At 43.9% G+C, this 18,119-nt stretch overlaps 1 protein-coding gene across 1 annotated transcript in view; it reads left to right on the plus strand.

Moving 5' to 3' along the window:
* The window catches only part of LOC124805498 (protein O-mannosyl-transferase TMTC2-like), a 941,575-nt gene extending 923,991 nt beyond the window's left edge, over positions 1-17,584 (plus strand). Inside the window, exon 15 of the mRNA XM_047266062.1 lies at positions 16,103-17,584. Within this exon, the coding sequence (XP_047122018.1) occupies positions 16,103-16,264 (162 nt within the window). The 3' untranslated portion in view covers positions 16,265-17,584. The remainder of the gene's footprint in view (positions 1-16,102) is intronic.
* Positions 17,585-18,119: the final 535 nt, after the last annotated feature.

Consider the following 18,119-nt stretch of genomic DNA (forward strand, 5'->3'; position numbering starts at 1 on the left):
GAATTACAAATTTTAAATAAGGCAATTAAATATGCTCCGAAATCAAATATTTCCGAAAAATAGCTAGATATACTGAAAGTGGAACTTGAATACACTTTGTCAAACGATGTGTCTACGAAACATTTGGTAGCTCATGAACTAAGAACTGTAAATACAGATAGGTTCAACGCTAATTCTAGGGAGCAAATGGTGTTGCACACTTTAAAGAAAAAAACTGTCTTCTCAAGATGTGATTGCCACCAAGGGTGACAAGGGTAACAGTATAGTGTTACTTAAAAGGTAAGAATATGTTGAAAAAGTATTTACATTCCTCAAACCTGTAGAGTTCCCTGAGTTACCTAATCATCCCACAGTCGAATATGGTACCGAAGTGAAGAACCTTATTGAAACCTGCAAATCTGTATTTACTGACAGTGATGCCAAATACGTCACAAACACGAATCCAATAGCACCCAGGTTATATGGGCTACCCGCGCTTCACGAAGGTGTTTCCGTAAGACCTGTACTGACTTCAGTTTCAGCACCTTGTCATAAATTAGCGAAATAGTTAGAGTCACTAATAAAACAAAAACTAAATTTCAACAAAAATTTGGAATACCAAACTCACTTGCATTAGTGAAAAAACTAAAAGTTGTACCCATTCCACCTAGTTCAAAACTAGTCTCATGATGTTAGCAGCTTGTTTACTAATGTTCTTGTTGCAGAGGCAATGAAAATTATAACAGAGTAGTTACATAAATGGTTCAAATGGCTCTGAGCACTTGAGATCTGAGGTGATCAGTCCCCTAGAACTCAGAACTACTTAAACCTAACTTGCCTAAAGACATCACACACATCCATGCCCGAGGCAGGATTCGAACCTGCGACCGTAGCAGTCACGCGGTTCCAGACTGTAGCGCCCAGAACCTCTCGGCCACCGCGGCCGGCTGTTACATAAAACTAGAAAGAATCTAATGAGACTTAAAATCAGGACGGCAATCGAACATGTTTAAAGCACAATTATTTCCAATTCGAACAGTCTCTGTACAGTCAGACGGGTTAGCAGTAGGGCCCCCATTGAGTCCCTTATAAGCAGAAATGTTTATCGATAATTTTGAGCAAACATTTTAGATAAAGAGCCTCTAAGTTCTAATATACACTATTGGAATAGATATGTAGATGATGTTCTGTGCTTGTGGACAGATACCACCACACAATTAAACGAATTTTATCAACATTTGAATTGACACCAGAGTAAAATTAAGTTTGCAGTGGAGTCGGGAAGAGACTATCAATTTTTTAGGCCTCAACATTGACATCAGTAACCAACTGCATTTACACTATGCGATCAAAAGTATCCGAACACCAGGCTGAAAATGACTTACAAGTTCGTGGCGCCCTCCATGGGTAATGCAGGAATTCAATATGGTGTAGGCCCACCCATAGTCTGGATGAGAGCTTCCACTCTCGCAGGCATACGTTCTATCAGGTGCTGGAAGGTTTCTTGGCGAATGGCAGCCCATTCTTCACGGAGTGCTGCACTGAGGAGAGGCATCGACGTCGATCGGTAAGGCCTTGCACGAAGTCGGCGTTCCAAAACATCCTAAAGGTGTTCTATGGGATTCAGTTTAGGACTCTGTGCAGGCCAGTCAATTTCAGGGATGTTATTGTCGTGTAACCACTATACCACAGACTGTACATTATGAACAAGAGTTCGATCGTGTTGAAAGATGCAGTCGCCACCCCGAACTGCTCTTCAACAAGGAAGCAAGAAGGTGCTTAAAACATCAATGTAGGCCTGTGCTGTGATAGTGCCACGCAAAACAACAAGCGGTGCAACCCCTTCCATGAAAAACACGACCACACCGTAACACCAACGCCTCCGAATTTTACTGTTGACACACGCTGGCAGATGACGTTCACTGGGCATTTCCCATATCCACACCCTGCCATCGGACCGCCAAGTTGCGTACCGTGATCCGTCACTCTAGACAACGTTTTTCCACTGTTCAATCGTCCAATGTTTCCGGTCCTTACACCAAGCGAGGCGTCGTTTGGCATTTACCGGCGTGATGTGTGGCTAATGAGTAGCCGCTCGACCGTGAAATCCAAGTTTTCTCACCTCCCGCCTGTTATAGTACTTGCAGTGGATCCTGATGCAGTCTGGAATTCCTGTGTGATGGTCTGGGTAGATGTCCGCCTATTACATATTGAAACGTCCCCTTTGAACAATTATACAAGACTGTGCTTAAACTGACATACAATATTTTTAGCGCAACGCAATCTGACTTTCAAAAATCCCTGCAAAAGAATGGCCCTGAGTAACATTAAACTATACCTTTCAGAAATCACTTACCTCACAAAAATCTTCATTACTCGAACTACTGCAGTACAGCGAGCGCCACTACTGCCAGCTAAATAAAAGATTCAAACTACGGAAGGCACTAACTACTGATAGGGATAGTTAGCAAATGAAAGATATTAATAGAGAACAAACAATGTATTTACCTTAGTATCATCAAAAGTCATAATATATATAGCAGTTCATGACAAATTACAAAACTCCGCTATCTCTCTCCCCACATCCACCACTGCTGGCGGCTCACCTCCAACTGCGCAACGCTACGTGCTGTTCACATCCAGCTGCCCAACACTACAATGGCGAGTATTACAACAATGCAAAGCAGCCACAGACTGCACACAGCACAGCCAGTGATTTTCATACAGAGGTGGCGTTACCAATAAAAAAACCTAAACAGCCTACTTACAATATTACGACCCTCTTCAACTGTCGGCGGTCTCTGTCAGTCAACAGACGAGGTCTGCCTGTACGCTTTTGTGCTGTGCGTGTCCCTTCACGTTTCCACTTCACTATCACAATGGTCCTCGGGATGTTTAGGAATGTGGAAATCTCGCGTACAGACGTATGACACAAGTGACACCCAATCACCTGACCACGTTCGAAGTCCGTGAGTTGCGCAGAGCGCCCCATTCTGCTGCCTCGCCATGTCTAATGGCTACTCAGGTCGCTGATGTAGAGTACTTGGCAGTAGATGGCAGCACAATGAACCTAATATGAGAAACTTATGTTTTGGGGGGTATCCGGATACTTTTTATCACATAGTGTATTTAAGATATGCAGGAAACGAATCTCAACAGGCACAGTAATAACAGCCAGTTTACAGTTCCTATAACACAAACATGCAGACTTCAACTCCGTGGTGGACCGAATACTATCTGCACACAAAACCAAACCAGATTTTGAAAATGAATTAAAAATAATCAACGGAATAGCATACAGTAATGGTTATTATCCTACACCCACTGACGATACACTCAGCAAAAGGAAGTGACAGAGGACAACAGCTCTTCTTTATCCACTTCAGACAGCACAAAACCACACTGTTAGAAAATGAGCACCGACGCTATATGTGGATAGGACTTCACAGGTTCTTGCCACGAAACTAAATTCCGGGAAATTAGCTTTTTACACTAGGAATACAGTTGCCCACCTTCTGTTCAGCAGTAAGGTTCCATCTTTAGAACTGAATTTATAGAATTTCCTGCAATCTGTTTGGCAAGTTCTGTGTAGGTCCATCAGGTAGGCCAATAACCACTAGACTCACTGAGCACAAAAGGTACTGCAGGCTGAGAAAGAAAGATGCCACCTTTGATGAACATGCTCTGAATGAATGTCATTCATATTATGTGAAATGTGAATAATAAACACCAATAAAAGAAACCGGACCTGGTCCTTGATGATCAAACATAGTTTCATTACTCATCCGTATTTAAGCAGCTGACGACGGCCTAAGAAACCGAAAGCTGATTCATGACGTACTAATAAATATTATTGTGGGACATTAATACGATGTATTCGAGTTATTAAATGTTTACGTAGGTCACTGCCGTATGGTGCCTTCGATCACTACCACAGATCCCGTAGAATCCCATCTCAGCGTGCCTCATAGCATTGTTCTGCCCTCACCTGCCTTCATCTCTGTCGCGTTATATGTTTCGTGCAGCCATTCGCCTGGATGACGGCGTTTAAGCATCCAACTATCGACCTGTTGTAACAAGAAATGCGATTCATTTGACAGGCGACACGTTCCTATCAATCCACGGTGAAAACTAAGCGATGCTGTGCCCACTGCAGTAATAACTGACATACTCCGCAAGCCACCAACGGTGTGTGGCGGAGGGCACTTTATCTCCCTTTTCTGTTCCAGTCGCGTATGGTTCGCGGGAAGAACGACTGCCGGAAAGCCTCCGTGCGCACTCGAATCTCTCTAATTTTACATTCTGATCTCCTCGGGAGGTATAAGTAGGGGGAAGCAATATGTTCGACACCTCATCCAGAAACGCACCCTCTCGAAACCTGGACAGCAAGCTACACCGCGATGCAGAGCGCTTCTCTTGCAGAGTCTGCCAATTGAGATTGCTAAACATCTCCGTAACGCTATCACGCTTACCAAATAACCCTGTGACTAAACGCGCCGCTCTTCTTTGGACCTTCTCTATCTCCTCTGTCAACCCGACCTGGTACGGATCCCACACTGATGAGCAATGTTCAAGTATAGGTCGAACGAGTGTTTTGTAAGCCACCTCCTTTGTTGATGGACTACATTTTCTAAGGACTCTCCCAATGAATCTCAACCTGGAACTCGCCTTACCAACAATTAATTTTATATGATCATTCCACTTCAAATCGATCCGTACGCATACTCCCAGATATTTTACAGAAGTAACTGCTACCAGTGTTTGTCCCACCATCATATAATCATACAATAAAGGATCCTTCTTTTTACGTATTCGCAATACATTACATTCGTCTATGTTAAGGGTCAGTTGCCACTCTCTGCACCAAGTGCCTATCCTCTGCAGGTCTTCCTGCATTTCGCTGCAATTTTCTAATGCTGCAACTTCTCTGTATACTACAGCATCATCCGCGAAAAGCCGCATGCAACTTCCGACGCTATCTACTAGGTCATTAATATATATTGTGAAAATCAATGGTCCCATAACACTCCCCTGTGGCACGCCAGAGGTTATTTTAACGTCTGTAGACGTCTCTCCATTGAGAAGAACATACTGTGCTCTGTCTGGTAAAAACTCTTCAATCCAGCCACACAGCTGGTCTGTTATTCCGTATGCTCTTACTTTGTTTATCAGGTGACAGTGCGGAACTGTATCGAACGCCTTCCGGAAGTCAAGGAAAATGGCATCTACGTGGGAGCCTGTATCCAATATTTTCTGGGTCTCATGAACGAATAAAGCGAGTTGGGTCTCACACGATCGCTGTTTCCGGAATCCATGTTGATTCCTACAGAGGAGATTCTGGGTTTCCGGAGATGACATGACACGCGAGCAAAAAACATGTTCCAAAATTTTACAAAAGATCAATGTCAGAGATATAGGCATATAGTTTTGCGCATCTGCTCGACGAGCCTTCTTGAAAACTGGAACTACCTGTGCTCTTTTGCAATCATTTGGAACTTTCCGTTCCTCTAGAGACTTGCGGTACACGGCTGTTAGAAGGGGGGCAAGTTCTTTCGCGTACTCTGTGTAGACTGGAATTGGTATCCCGTCAGGCCCAGTGGACTTTCCTCTGTTGAGTGATCAGCTTTTCTATTCCTTGGACACTTATTTCGATATAAGCCATATTTTCGTTCGTGCGACAATTTAGAGAAGGAACTGCAGTGCGATCTTCCTCTGTGAAACAGGTTTGGAAAAAGGTGTTCAGTATTTCAGCTTTACGCGTGTCATCCTCTGTTTCAATGCCATCATCATCCCAGAGTGTCTGTATATGCTGTTTCGATCCACTTACGGATTTAATGTAAGACCAGAACTTCGTAGGATTGTCTGTCAAGTCGGTACATAGAATTTTACTTTCGAATTTATTGAACGCTTCACGCATAGCCCTCCTTACGCTAACTTTGACATCGTTGGATCGACACAGCAATAAGTAGGGGTCGTGTGATGTTGAGCTCCATGTTCAACAATGGCCTTTCAACGGTGTGCTCCTAAACACTTGTCCGTGCACCTGTACATTGTCGTCATATCCGCCACAGACCGCCGCTTATCCTGGATTACACAGTGGAGGATCCTCCGATTTCTACGTTTTGTGATGAGATGCGGTCGTACAGTGTCATACAGCCTACTCGTTATTTCAGCATGCTTCAGTCACTTTCCATAGATGCAGACGACAGCAGTTCGTCAACAGGCGACCAGCTACACTGTTTCAGATATTGTGGTTTCCAACCGCAGCGCCACAACAATGTGCCTATTGTCAAAACCGCTTATATCAGTGGATTTCTACATTTGTGGCCCGTATCGTCGACGCAATGACTGCCCATTCGTTTCTCTTCCTCTTACAATCTTTCCTTACTATCTCACGCAACACGATCGGGAGGCATTCAACCTCGCGGTGGGCTGTGATCACAGTGTTCTGGCTCATCAGTTTATTTTCCACGCGTTTTTAAATAACGACAGTCAAAGTTTTTGGAACTGTTGATATAGACTGACTTTTTCGAACAATTAGTAGCTATGATTCTTCAATTTCTCCAGGCGTATTTTATCACATACCTCTAAGGGGAGGAGATGTATCGCAACATGAAAAGGATCGACAAGCTGCGTCATCGGAGAAGTCGTCTACTGAGTTCTTTTGTTTTTCTTTTGAAGTGCCGAGAAGAACGTGCGGTACCGAATTTTGCTAAGGTCCAAGCATCACATCGACTCAGGAGCGGCCAGAAGAATCAAGAAACGCGCCAGCCTAGCTTTGGTGCGAGAGAGAGATCGCTTCACGCGGTGGCACTTGGACCTTACCAACAGAGAACTCCTACAGTTACATCTACAACTGGCCAACTGGTTCAACCCCTGGACGTGGGATTGGGTTGATGGTGTCACATGGGCCACAGCGGACTCAACCCAGAGGAAGTCAGCCGAACGACAGGCATCCAAGTTTGAACGTATATCGGAGAAACAACCTTCTGATGGCAGCGGAAAGACCTCATCGATCTCACTAACAAGGAACCGGATGATGACGCTATTTCGGTTCATAAGAAAGGATTGAATTTCGCTCCGACTCCTAAAGATGTACCCACTGTTGACATCATTAGCACAGTGGAACAAACAGCTGCTCGACTTCCACCTGAAGCTGCTGAAGAAGTTCGTCGCGAAACCTGCAGAGCTCTAACCAAAACAAAGCTGATGAAACCGAACATCTCCTATAGGGAGAGGGCCGCCATACGGGAGCTAAGAGAAGATCCAGACATAGTAATACTACCTGCAGACAAGGGCAACAAAATAGTGATCCTATCCCGACAGGATTATACTGAGAAGATGCGGGGCCTACTTGGTGACAACGCATACCGCAAGATTGACACCCATCCTACCAAGAGGGTCGAGTGGAAGACTCTGGCGCTTCTCAAGGATTCCGGCTTCCCTGACGAGATTACCAAGAAGCTACGCCCGAGGGCTGCTGTTCCTCCTGGACTTTACGGACTGCCGAAGGTGCACAAGGAATCGTTTCCGTTACGTCTCATTGCCAGCAATATTGGTGCCCCAACGTACCTTCTCACCTCAAACAACTGCGTAGCTCTTACGTTGGGAGATGTACACACGATATCCGTAACTCCGCGGATTTCCTGGGACGCATCAACAACCTTGCGCTTAAGGAATCTGACATACTGGTGAGCTTCGACGTGGTATCTCTATTCACTAAAGTTCCGTTACAAGAATCCTTGGAACTCATCAGCCAGAAATTTGACGGAGAGACCACCAACCTTTTGAGACATGTTCTGACATCAACTTACCTCTTATTTGACGGTGAATACTACGAGCAGACAGGAGTAGTAGCCATGGGGAGTCCACTCTCACACGTTGTCTCAAATATGTACATGGAACATTTCGAGGAGGAAGCTCTTGAATCAGCACATCTAAAACCCACCTGTTTCTTTAGATATGTGGATGATACCTTCGTTATCTGGCCACATGGAAGAGATAAACTGGCAGACTTCCTCACACATCTCAACTCCAGACACGAGAATACAAAGTTCACCATGGAGATCGAAACGGATGGGATGCTCCCTTTCCTAGATGTTTTGATTAGAAGACGAGCTGACGGAACATTGGGCCACAGCGTGTATAGGAAGAAGACGCACACCGATTTGTACCTACATGCGGATAGCTGCCATCACCCGGTACAAAAGAATGGCGTGCTCAAAACTCTTGTACACAGAGCTCACACCATCTCCAACAGGGACAGCCTCCAACAAGAATTGGACCATCTGAAGACCGTGTTTCGGAGGAACGGTTACAAGGAAGGGCAAATTTGGATGGCTGTACATCCCATGCCACACCTGCAGCACCGGCGGAAACTGAGGATGAAACTCAGGAGGAGGCGGCCTTGGATATTATTCCGTTTTGTGGGGCCTTATCCGGAAAAATTGGACGCATTTTACGTAAACACCGAGTGAAAACCATCTTCCGTCCTCCAAGCAAAACCAAGAGCTTTCTTGGTAGTGTCAAGGACAACCTCGGTCTACGTAAATCAGGGGTTTATCAGATAACTTGCCAATGCGGTAGTGTATACATAGGGCAGACCATTCGTACCATTGAGGACCTATGCCGAGAACATCAACGGCACACTAGACTGCAACAGCCCAGTAAGTCGGCCATCGCTGAGCATTGCCTGTCGGAACTCCACAGCATGGGTTATGACCAAACCAAAGTCCTGACAGACTTCCAAATACTGGGACTGTGTCATCAAAGAAGCCATAGAGATCAAAGTAAGGGAGCCACAACTAAATCGTGGCAGCGGTTTCATCCTTAGCAAGGCGTGGGAACCCGCGATCACCCGGATTAAGAAGAAAAAGGATATTTCCCAGAGTGTATCGACTTCAGGGGAGGAGGGAAGAATAGCGAGAGCGGTGCCGACAGACCCTCCTGAACGAGAAGACCTAGGACGCAGCGCCCAGAAGGCGGGAGAACGGACGCTGTACCTGGATCGCGTGCGGGGCACGGACCGCACCGACTCATAGAAAGCGCCTGAGGGAGGAGCGGGATTGTCCTATATATACGTGGCGCCGGCCCACCGCCGGTCAGTACATCAGCGCACCTGATGATGGCAACGTGGTCGATTGCCGAAATATTGTGTTCTATGCACACTCATACCAGGCTGTTCACCCGAGATTTATTTTGTCAATTAGTAGCTAGTTTTAAGGTTGCTCCTTCCAGTTCCGTTTAGTTCAAATGGTTCAAATGGCTCTGAGCACTGTGCGACTTAACATCTGAGGTCATCAGTCCACTAGACCTTAGAACTACTTAAACCTAACTAACCTAAGGACATCACACACATCCATGCCCGAGGCAAGATTCGAACCTGCGACCGTAGCAGTCTCGCGGTTCCGGACTGAAGCGCCTAGAACCGTTCGGCCACCGCGGCCGGCTCCTTTTAGTTGCATGTAGGAGTCGCGGGAGCGCGACTTCTATGGAGTGCAGCTGTTTACGGACCTCGTGAAGACTCTATTCGTTCGCAGCAAGTGTGTCCGTCCAGGGGTGGCTGTTATGTCACGTCTCTGCCCACGTTTACTACATCTTGTTGCTATGTTTTAATGCACAGTATGGGAAGATTTTTTGACGGAGGCTATCGAGTAGATACGATCACAATGCAGACTAATCGAACGACGCGCCAGATGGTCACAAACTGTGAGAAAGACCGGCCGGGCGAGCGTAAAGACGGAATTAATTCCTAAATTAACATATTTGTGCGGTCTCATGTTGATTCTAAGGTCGTGCGGAGAATTTTTATGGCTTTTACGGTGCCCGGGAATTAATCAATAATGACCGGGAATCTTGTTATGAGTATTAACGATAGACTGGCCCTTGAAGCCGTTTTACTAGTTTTGCGAAATGAAACAGAGTTGGCATCCTAACATTTTATGATTCTTAGTATGCTTAGCATTTAACCTACTTATCACATTACTGTGCACCGTTTATGGTAAAAGAATTAGAGCTCGCAACCGGCGGAGAAGAAGCCAATGGCTATGGAACAGCTCTGGAAAACGTTAGGTAAGCCAGTTGCCTCCAGTTGTGATAGGGAAAGTGATCGCAGACATTTCTTATTAATCCTGGCACATCTTTAAAGTGGAAGTTTCATTTACTATAACCCTCTGTGTAGTGTATGGGGGTCAAATCCGCGTTTACTATGAGAGACTGCATTTTGCGACCGTCCATAATAATCGTTTCACAACCTCCAAATCGTTTTCATTTTTCGCTGCTTACAATTAAAGGGAATCAACAGAGCGGCTGATCAGTCGCTATCGAATCCCTGTTTCAGTATGTTTCCTTTACGTTCAGATGCTTCATTAATCGATGTTTAACATCATTGTTTTGATAGTATTACAGATGGTCTTTAAGTTCTAGCATTGGCACTTCTACTTGCTGTAGGAAAGGCAAGCTAAGTTTGTAAATGTGACTCTAGAAAGGACTAGTATACGGTAACATAAGTGGCATCGCCTAACGATAGTTTCACGAATGATTAGACTAGAGAAAATTGGCGCGCGAAACGTGTCCCATTATCTTCAGCAGTTAAGAATTTTTCTTGCTTGTTGATGGTTTTTGCTGAAAAAAAAAGAGTGTTATTAGCAAGTTTTGTTTTGTGAGTACAGCATAATCCGTCGCCTACTGGACCTGAAGCATGGTCGGGAAGTAAAACAGATCGCATTATAGGAATAACACTTTCATTACGTGTAACATCACAATACAGCACGGTGCAACTTTAATTTTCAACAGGCAATAGTTTCTGAAATGTTGTTCCGTGTTAAATCAGTAACAAAAAGAAAATAAAACGTCGACACACTAAAAAAATCTTACACTATAGTGTGATGCACAGTAGTTCCTGTACTGTAAAATGTGTCTGTATCGTACGGTAAGATATCGTTAATGTGTGTGAAAGTTTAACAAGAGTACACACCGTATTGCCTTATTGTATTGACACAGGACTGATTCATTTTGTGCAGCAAGCTTGCAGGGAGCAGTCTGTAGTTTACATCAGACCCATGAATGTTATACACTGGATCAGAAACAGCTTAAGCTCTGTAACTAAGTTTTCAAAATTCGGAACAAATTCATTGGCAGATGTTTCGCCAGCAGACAGCTTCTGCTGGAATTAATTAAATTTCGAATGCCGTGCCGTTTTTTCTACCGATGCAGCCAGTTATGACTGGCTGTACACTTTTTGTTTTAATTGCCTTCATCTAATTTTTCATATAAAATCGCTGCTTTTTCTTTCATGGTCGGTCCAGACAAAGATGCTCGTTTTCTTCCGTCCTGCTCAAGCTATACCATAAAGCGTTGTTTAGAATTTCACTTTTATGGTTCTTCAAAGGCTAGCGTAGTTTCAGTTCGTTCTCATCATCAGTCACCATTGTGTGGCTTCAAAGAGTATTCCTAATTTTTCTCCAGTTTTTAAGAGTTGTTTCACCAACCACTACCTAAGAGTTGTTTCGCCAACCCCTACCTCATATCTACTGTTTTGAAGACTCGCCGCTGTGTAACCTCTGCCGGCCGCTGTGGTCGAGCGGTTCTAGGCGCTTCAGTCCGGAACCGCGCTGCTACTGGGGTCGCAGGTTCGAATCGTGCATCGGTCATGGATGTGGGTGATGTCCTTAGGTTAGATAGGTTTAAGTAGTTCTAAGTCTAGGGGAATGATGACCTCAGATGTTAAGTTCCATAGTGCTTAGTGCGATTTGAACCATCTAATCTCTCAAGTACTTTCAGTTTCTCCGCTAAAGACAGCGTCACATATTTACGTTTAATTGATGCCATAATTTAGTTTTACGTATCTTAATATGCAATAAGTGCACTCTCACTAATTTGTGAGACATGTGTGTTCACAATAACACGTATTGATAGAGTTAGAATCAAGTCATTCCATACCAAAATTGATCGAACTACTGCATCCATCTTCGTCAACTGCCTACTGATACATATTGCAGTCCAAACACCGGAAATGTGATAGAAGGACTAAGCGTGAAGTCGAGCCAACTGAGGTCGGATCAACGGGCTCTACTGTATATTGTGCTTGAGTTCTTTTATTTTCTGGAGAATACATCCCAGGGAAATTGGCCTGAAAAAAGGCCACGCTGCTCAATAAATATGCACAAGCTGGACATAATTTTAACTGATGTTTGGCGTCTCAGGTAAGAGCTATCTTAGTAAGTGACTGTTTCTGGGTTGTGATAAACTTTTGTGGATCGAAAAACCACGATGCGTTCTACAGACCACTTTCAAATACTAAAATGAAAGAGCGTAAAATTTCTCGTAAAATGACTTACTTAAAAGTTAAAATCGGTTCAGCCATTTAACCACAATTGATCGCCAAAGATCGCCAGTTTTTGCCAACCTGGCGGAAAAGTGAGTTACAGTATGTTTATGTTACAGCGTCTGTAACGCACAAAGACTACTCCAAATAAAAAAGATGATGAATGATGTAGAGAATCAAATTCTGAGTAAAAAGATAACCTAAATTTTAAACTTCGATAATTCCTACGCAAAGATACCAATAAAAACGTGGAAGCAAGTCAGAAATTTTGAAAACCTATGCCTAACGTCGATTAAAATTATTTCCACCATGTGCTTATTTATCTACATATACACCTACATCATACTCCGCAAGCCACCTAACAGTGTGTGGCGGAGGGTACTTTCGGCACCACTATCTGATCCCTCTAATCCTGTTCCACTTGCGAATAGTGCGTGGGAAGAATGACTGTCGGTGGGCCTCTGTATTGGCTCTAATTTCTCGAATTTTCACCTCGTGGTCAATATGCGAGGTGTATGTGGGGGGAACTAATATTTTGTCCGAGTCCTCCTGAAAAGTGCAGTAAAATGAAAACCAGACATATGGAAAAAAGTAAGTAAACTGATTTTTCAAAAGTAATCGCCATTACTGTTGGTGTTGCTGTGTACGATTTCGCACGCAATCGCAAGGAGAGGTGGGCTACAGAGCTCTGTGGCAACTGTCACCGTAGCAAAGCTGGACGGGAGCAGAAATGATTACTGAACAAGTTAACACAGAAAACAAAAGATTTACTTAATTTGTACTTCTCCGATCGAACGAAGACTCAGTACACATAATGCGTCAAGAAACAGAGTCCAGCTATCAGAGTGTCAATAAAGATGATGACGGAGCCGCGACTAGACAGCGTCTGCATAGCTTCCTGTGGCGATGTGCTCCGAGCGCGAGTGGGCACAGCCGCTGCCGCCGGCCCTGCCGTATTGTAGGGCCCGTGTGCTCCATTGGGTCTGCCAGATCACGTGTCAGTGTCGGACGGAAACTTGCAAGTCTGTTACTATGACGACCACGGGGTGTTATCAGTACTTGGTACCACAACTACATTTATCACACTATGAAGCACGACTGTCAGTGCCGTCTTGGAAAAATATTTGCAGTTTCCTGCGGAACCATGATTGCATCCAGGCGAGCCCAAAAGTTACTAAGGTTGTTTCGACTACGCTGCGGAAGTTCCACTGGGAAGCCCTTACACATCCTCTACATAGTCCTCATTTTTTGAGCGCTGAAGAAAGATATTGTGCCCGTCGATTTGCTTCAGACGCAGATGTACACGCCTTGGTGCAATAGTGCTTCCGTAGACAACTGAAAACATGTTTTCATGAAGACATTGACCTTCTCATCTCACACTGAGATAAATTTATTAACAGGTATGGCGATTGGTTTTGAAATAAAAGATTATTTACATTTTTTTTCCATCTGTCTCTTTTTCATTTGACTGTCTCTTATAGTTGCGGCCGATCAGATACGAGACTCATAACGCCAATTAAAGTTTCATACTTTCACCTTTCTGTGTAGTACTTAAGGAAGTGTTATCTGTTTATCCACGCAGTGTTCACTAAATGAATGTTGAAGTTTCTTGTAAATGAGCAATATTTTTTCGGTGACAAATTCCGTGATGGGATATACAGGGTGGTCCATTGATAGTGACCCGGCCAAATATGAAATAAGCATCAAACGAAAAAACTACAAAGAACGAAACTCGTCTAGCTTGAAGGTCGAAACCAGATGGCGCTATGGTTGGCCCCCTAGATTGGCGATGCGATAGGTCAAACGGATATCAAGCTCGTTTTTTTTTTTTTTTTACAATAGGAATCCCCTTTTTTATTACATATACGTGTAGAACGTGAAGAAATATGAATGTTTTAGTTTGACCACTTTTTTCGCTTTGTGGTAAATGGCGCTGTAATAGTCACAAACGTATAAGTACGTGGTATAACGTAACATTCCACCAGCGCGGATTACCCGTGTTAAAATGGACCGTTTACCAATTGCGGAAAAGGTCGATATCGTGTTTATGTATGGCTGTTGTGATCAAAATGCCCAACGGGCGTGTGCTATATATGCTGCTCGGTATCCTGGACGACTTCATCCAAGTGTCCGGACGTTATTTAAGGAAACGGGAAGTGTTCAGCCACATGTGGAACATCAACCACGACCTGCAACAAATGATGATGCCCAAGTAGGTATTTTAGCTGCTGTCGCTGCTGATCCGCACATCAGTAGCAGACAAACAGCGCGAGAATTTGGAATCTCAAAAACGTCGGTGTTGAGAATGCTACACAACATCGATTGCACCCGTACTATATTTCTATGCACCAGGAATTGCATGGCGACGACTTTAAACGTCGTGTACAGTTCTAGCACTGGGCACAAGAGAAATTACGGGACGATGACAGATATTTTGCACGCGTTGTATTTAGCGACGAAGCGTCATTCACTAACAGTCGTAACGTAAACCGGTATAATATGCACTATTGGGCAACGGAAAATCCACGATGGGTGCGACAAGTGGAACATCAGCAACCTTGGCGGGTCAATGTATAGTGCGGCATTATGGGAGGAAGGATAATTGGCCACCATTGGATGACACGGCGGCCAGTCGGTACCTTTGGGCCTTCATGGCCTGTGCGGAATTGAAGAAAGTGAGTGATACAGCACAAATCTTCAGTTCTAAGTTGAAAGCCACGCAAGCATTCTATACGGGAGTTCATCATAGTTGTCGTGAACTGTTCAATATAACGTGACATATATTCTCTCTCCGAATTTTTTTCGTGTTTGACTAATTCTTTAGTTTATAAATTTTCTAATACATTTTCTAGTTAGTAGTCTGTCAACTATGTAGTACTTCGATGATATCTCCAGTGACGTGTTCCCACTCCTAATGTTGTGACTAGGAATGTTGCACACTCGGTTCGCTAGACAAACAATCCAACAACTCGTATTAATGAGTTTTATTACAACAAGACAAATACTTAACTTTGATCTGAGAATTCTTGTAGTCCTTTACACACGATCATTCACAAGTGCAATTAGACAGATACGTCGCAGGCAAAGGGCGAATACAAAATAATCAGTCTTCTTCAGAAGAGACAAATAAAAATGGTTCAAATGGCTCTGAGCACTATGGGACTTAACATCTGTGGTCATCAGTCCCCTAGAACTTAGAACTACTTAAACCTAACTAACCTAAGGACATCACACACATCCATACCCGAGGCAGGATTCGAACCTGCGACCGTAGCGGTCACGCGGTTCCAGACTGAAGCGCCTAGAACCGCACGGCCACACCGGCTGGCAGAGACAAATACAAGTAACACATCCGGTCATAGCGACCGCTACTAACAGAAGTCTGTCGTCAACTGAACTGCAGTGACTGCTGATCTCTAACTGAGCTACATAGAGATTGCTAAAGAAGAGGCTACGATGCATCAGCTAACAAAGTAGCTAACATTGAAGGTGCTATCGAAATGGGCTGCCACCAGTCGGGTGCGGCGCTATGTCGTCTTCACATAGGTGCCATTGCTGTCGCCTTGTCGTCCTGGAGGGAGGTTGGTGAGCGTGCGATTGGCTGACCTCTTCTCACAGCCCTTTCTCTGTCGTTCCCGACTGGCGTGTCGGCGCTGACTACGCCATAACATCTAATTTGTTCCTCAAGGTGCCCTCTGGAGACCGCTCACTTTTCTCGGTTTTGTTTGTTATCCTCTCCATGAGCCCTTATTGACTATGTTACAACAGACTGCATGTTTTTGCCACGTTGTGTTTCAGGAACCAGCCGGCGTGGGCAACCTTGGCGCGCTCTACCACCTGATGGGCCGGCACGCCGAGGCCGAGAAGTTCTACCGGGAGGCGCTGCGCCTCTTACCCGGTGACCCTGTCACGTTGGCCAACCTGCGGCGACTACACCGTCGCATGGCTGCCGGCACGTGACGATTGACGAGGACTCTGCCCGGGAGATGCCCCACAACATGTGAACAACCCCGTCGGTCGTCTTAGAACTCCAAACAATACCAACTGTTGACATGACAGTAGCACATTGTTAATGTGCAACACTGACGTCGACACCGCCGAAGTATATCACGTCCACAGATACTTTGAGGCAATTTAAATGTCTTTAAAACTTCTAGCTGCAAACTAAACGACTTGGTTGCAACCCTTTGACCTCTATTTCGTGTGGGACGTCGGAGTCCCAACTACATCTAGGACACATAGAATATCCATCTGACCAATGCAGTACCACATTAATTAACCTGCCTGGAAAATTTTTGAACTGTACATAGAGAAATTCTCAGGTTTCCAAGCTCACCGCTTTTCTTGTATTATTTCGTTTGTTCGTTCATCGTAAGGAAATCACAGCTTTATGAGAACGTACAACAGATTGCCAATTAACGGAGAATCTCACTGATTTATCCCCTCTGCTTTGGAGGAACGGTGTTTCCAGTGTCGTGTCGAACTCTCAGTTCTAAATACACTTGTGTACTCAGCTTTGTTGTATGATTACCCTGAGCAGCGATTACATAGCTCTTTTGTTTCGTAGTTTCTGTGCTCGCCAGTTAGGAATTCCTTGCTTTTGCCTTAATCCCAAATGCGTTTCTCACTGTCGTATTTGACACAGAGAATGTTTCGATGGAGTTTTAAAGAAAATAATTTAGTTAATGTAAAAATACTCCATGGGACAAAAACAGCCTCCTTGTGGTTAATATATTCGTTTACCACCGTGTACCTTCAAAAATGTGTGGGGTCGTCTCGCTTAAGCGTCTACCACTTCGCAAATGTCATCACTGTCGCTTCTTAAAGAAAATTAGTAAACAACAGAGCGAGAGGTGATCAATCTCATTTCGAGTACATACAATTAACTAGACGGCAATTTATTTTAGTTATACCAGACACGCTATTAATAAGTCACTGTTGTCTAGTCTATGACTAAATATGACATTTATTGGATCAATTCTGGGGGACGTAAAAAGATGTTTGAAGTTACAGTAATGCGAAGCACGAAACAAAAGATTTTTTCCGCTTACGTGAATAATTTCCATCGCGACGAAACATGAAAGATTTTGGGCGGAAGGAATATATTTTCCCAGGAAGAAATTATAATAACTGTACAGAAATGTTGAAGTTTTATTTTTTGTAAAATGTAATGAAAACTATTTTATCAAAATATTTTTCTATGTATATCGAATTACTATTATAAGACAAGAAATGGTTATTTTAAATGCCTGCTTTTTAAGAATTCCATATTCAATGTATGTAATTTTACATGCTGCGTATCTAGTCTCTTATGTAGCGCAAATAAAATTATAAAAAGTATGTTATTCGTTTGTGTAATATCAACTGCCTTTTCGTGTCTGTGTAATTTTGTCATTCCGACTAAAAAAAAAACCAATCAATGTTTTAGAGGCGCAGTCGTTTAGATTTCAGACTTTCGTCTACAATGTTGCGTATGCTTTCCTTGATTATGGTGATAATTCTGTTGTTCCTGTTAAACAATGAAGAAGCTACAGTGCAATGCAAGCTTACACGGCAGCTATCAGCGCTTTTGATGGTATTTGTTTTAAGGGCATTAGGCACTGGTCCAAGGCATACTTTCTGTGTAACGTTTCGTCTTCCAGTGCTGGAGACGTCATCAGTGGCTACAACTAGCCAGTAAGCAATTACATTCTGAAACAAACTCAGCAAGCCGAACTGTTTATACGTATCCAGGCAACGTTCAGTTCGCGACTTAGCAGACCATTTCCTAAGGGTCCTCGCACACGATCAAACTAATTTGTCAAATTCATTCTTA

This window comes from Schistocerca piceifrons, chromosome 7 (genome assembly GCF_021461385.2).
Source record: "Schistocerca piceifrons isolate TAMUIC-IGC-003096 chromosome 7, iqSchPice1.1, whole genome shotgun sequence".
NCBI classification, from domain to species: domain Eukaryota; kingdom Metazoa; phylum Arthropoda; class Insecta; order Orthoptera; family Acrididae; genus Schistocerca; species Schistocerca piceifrons.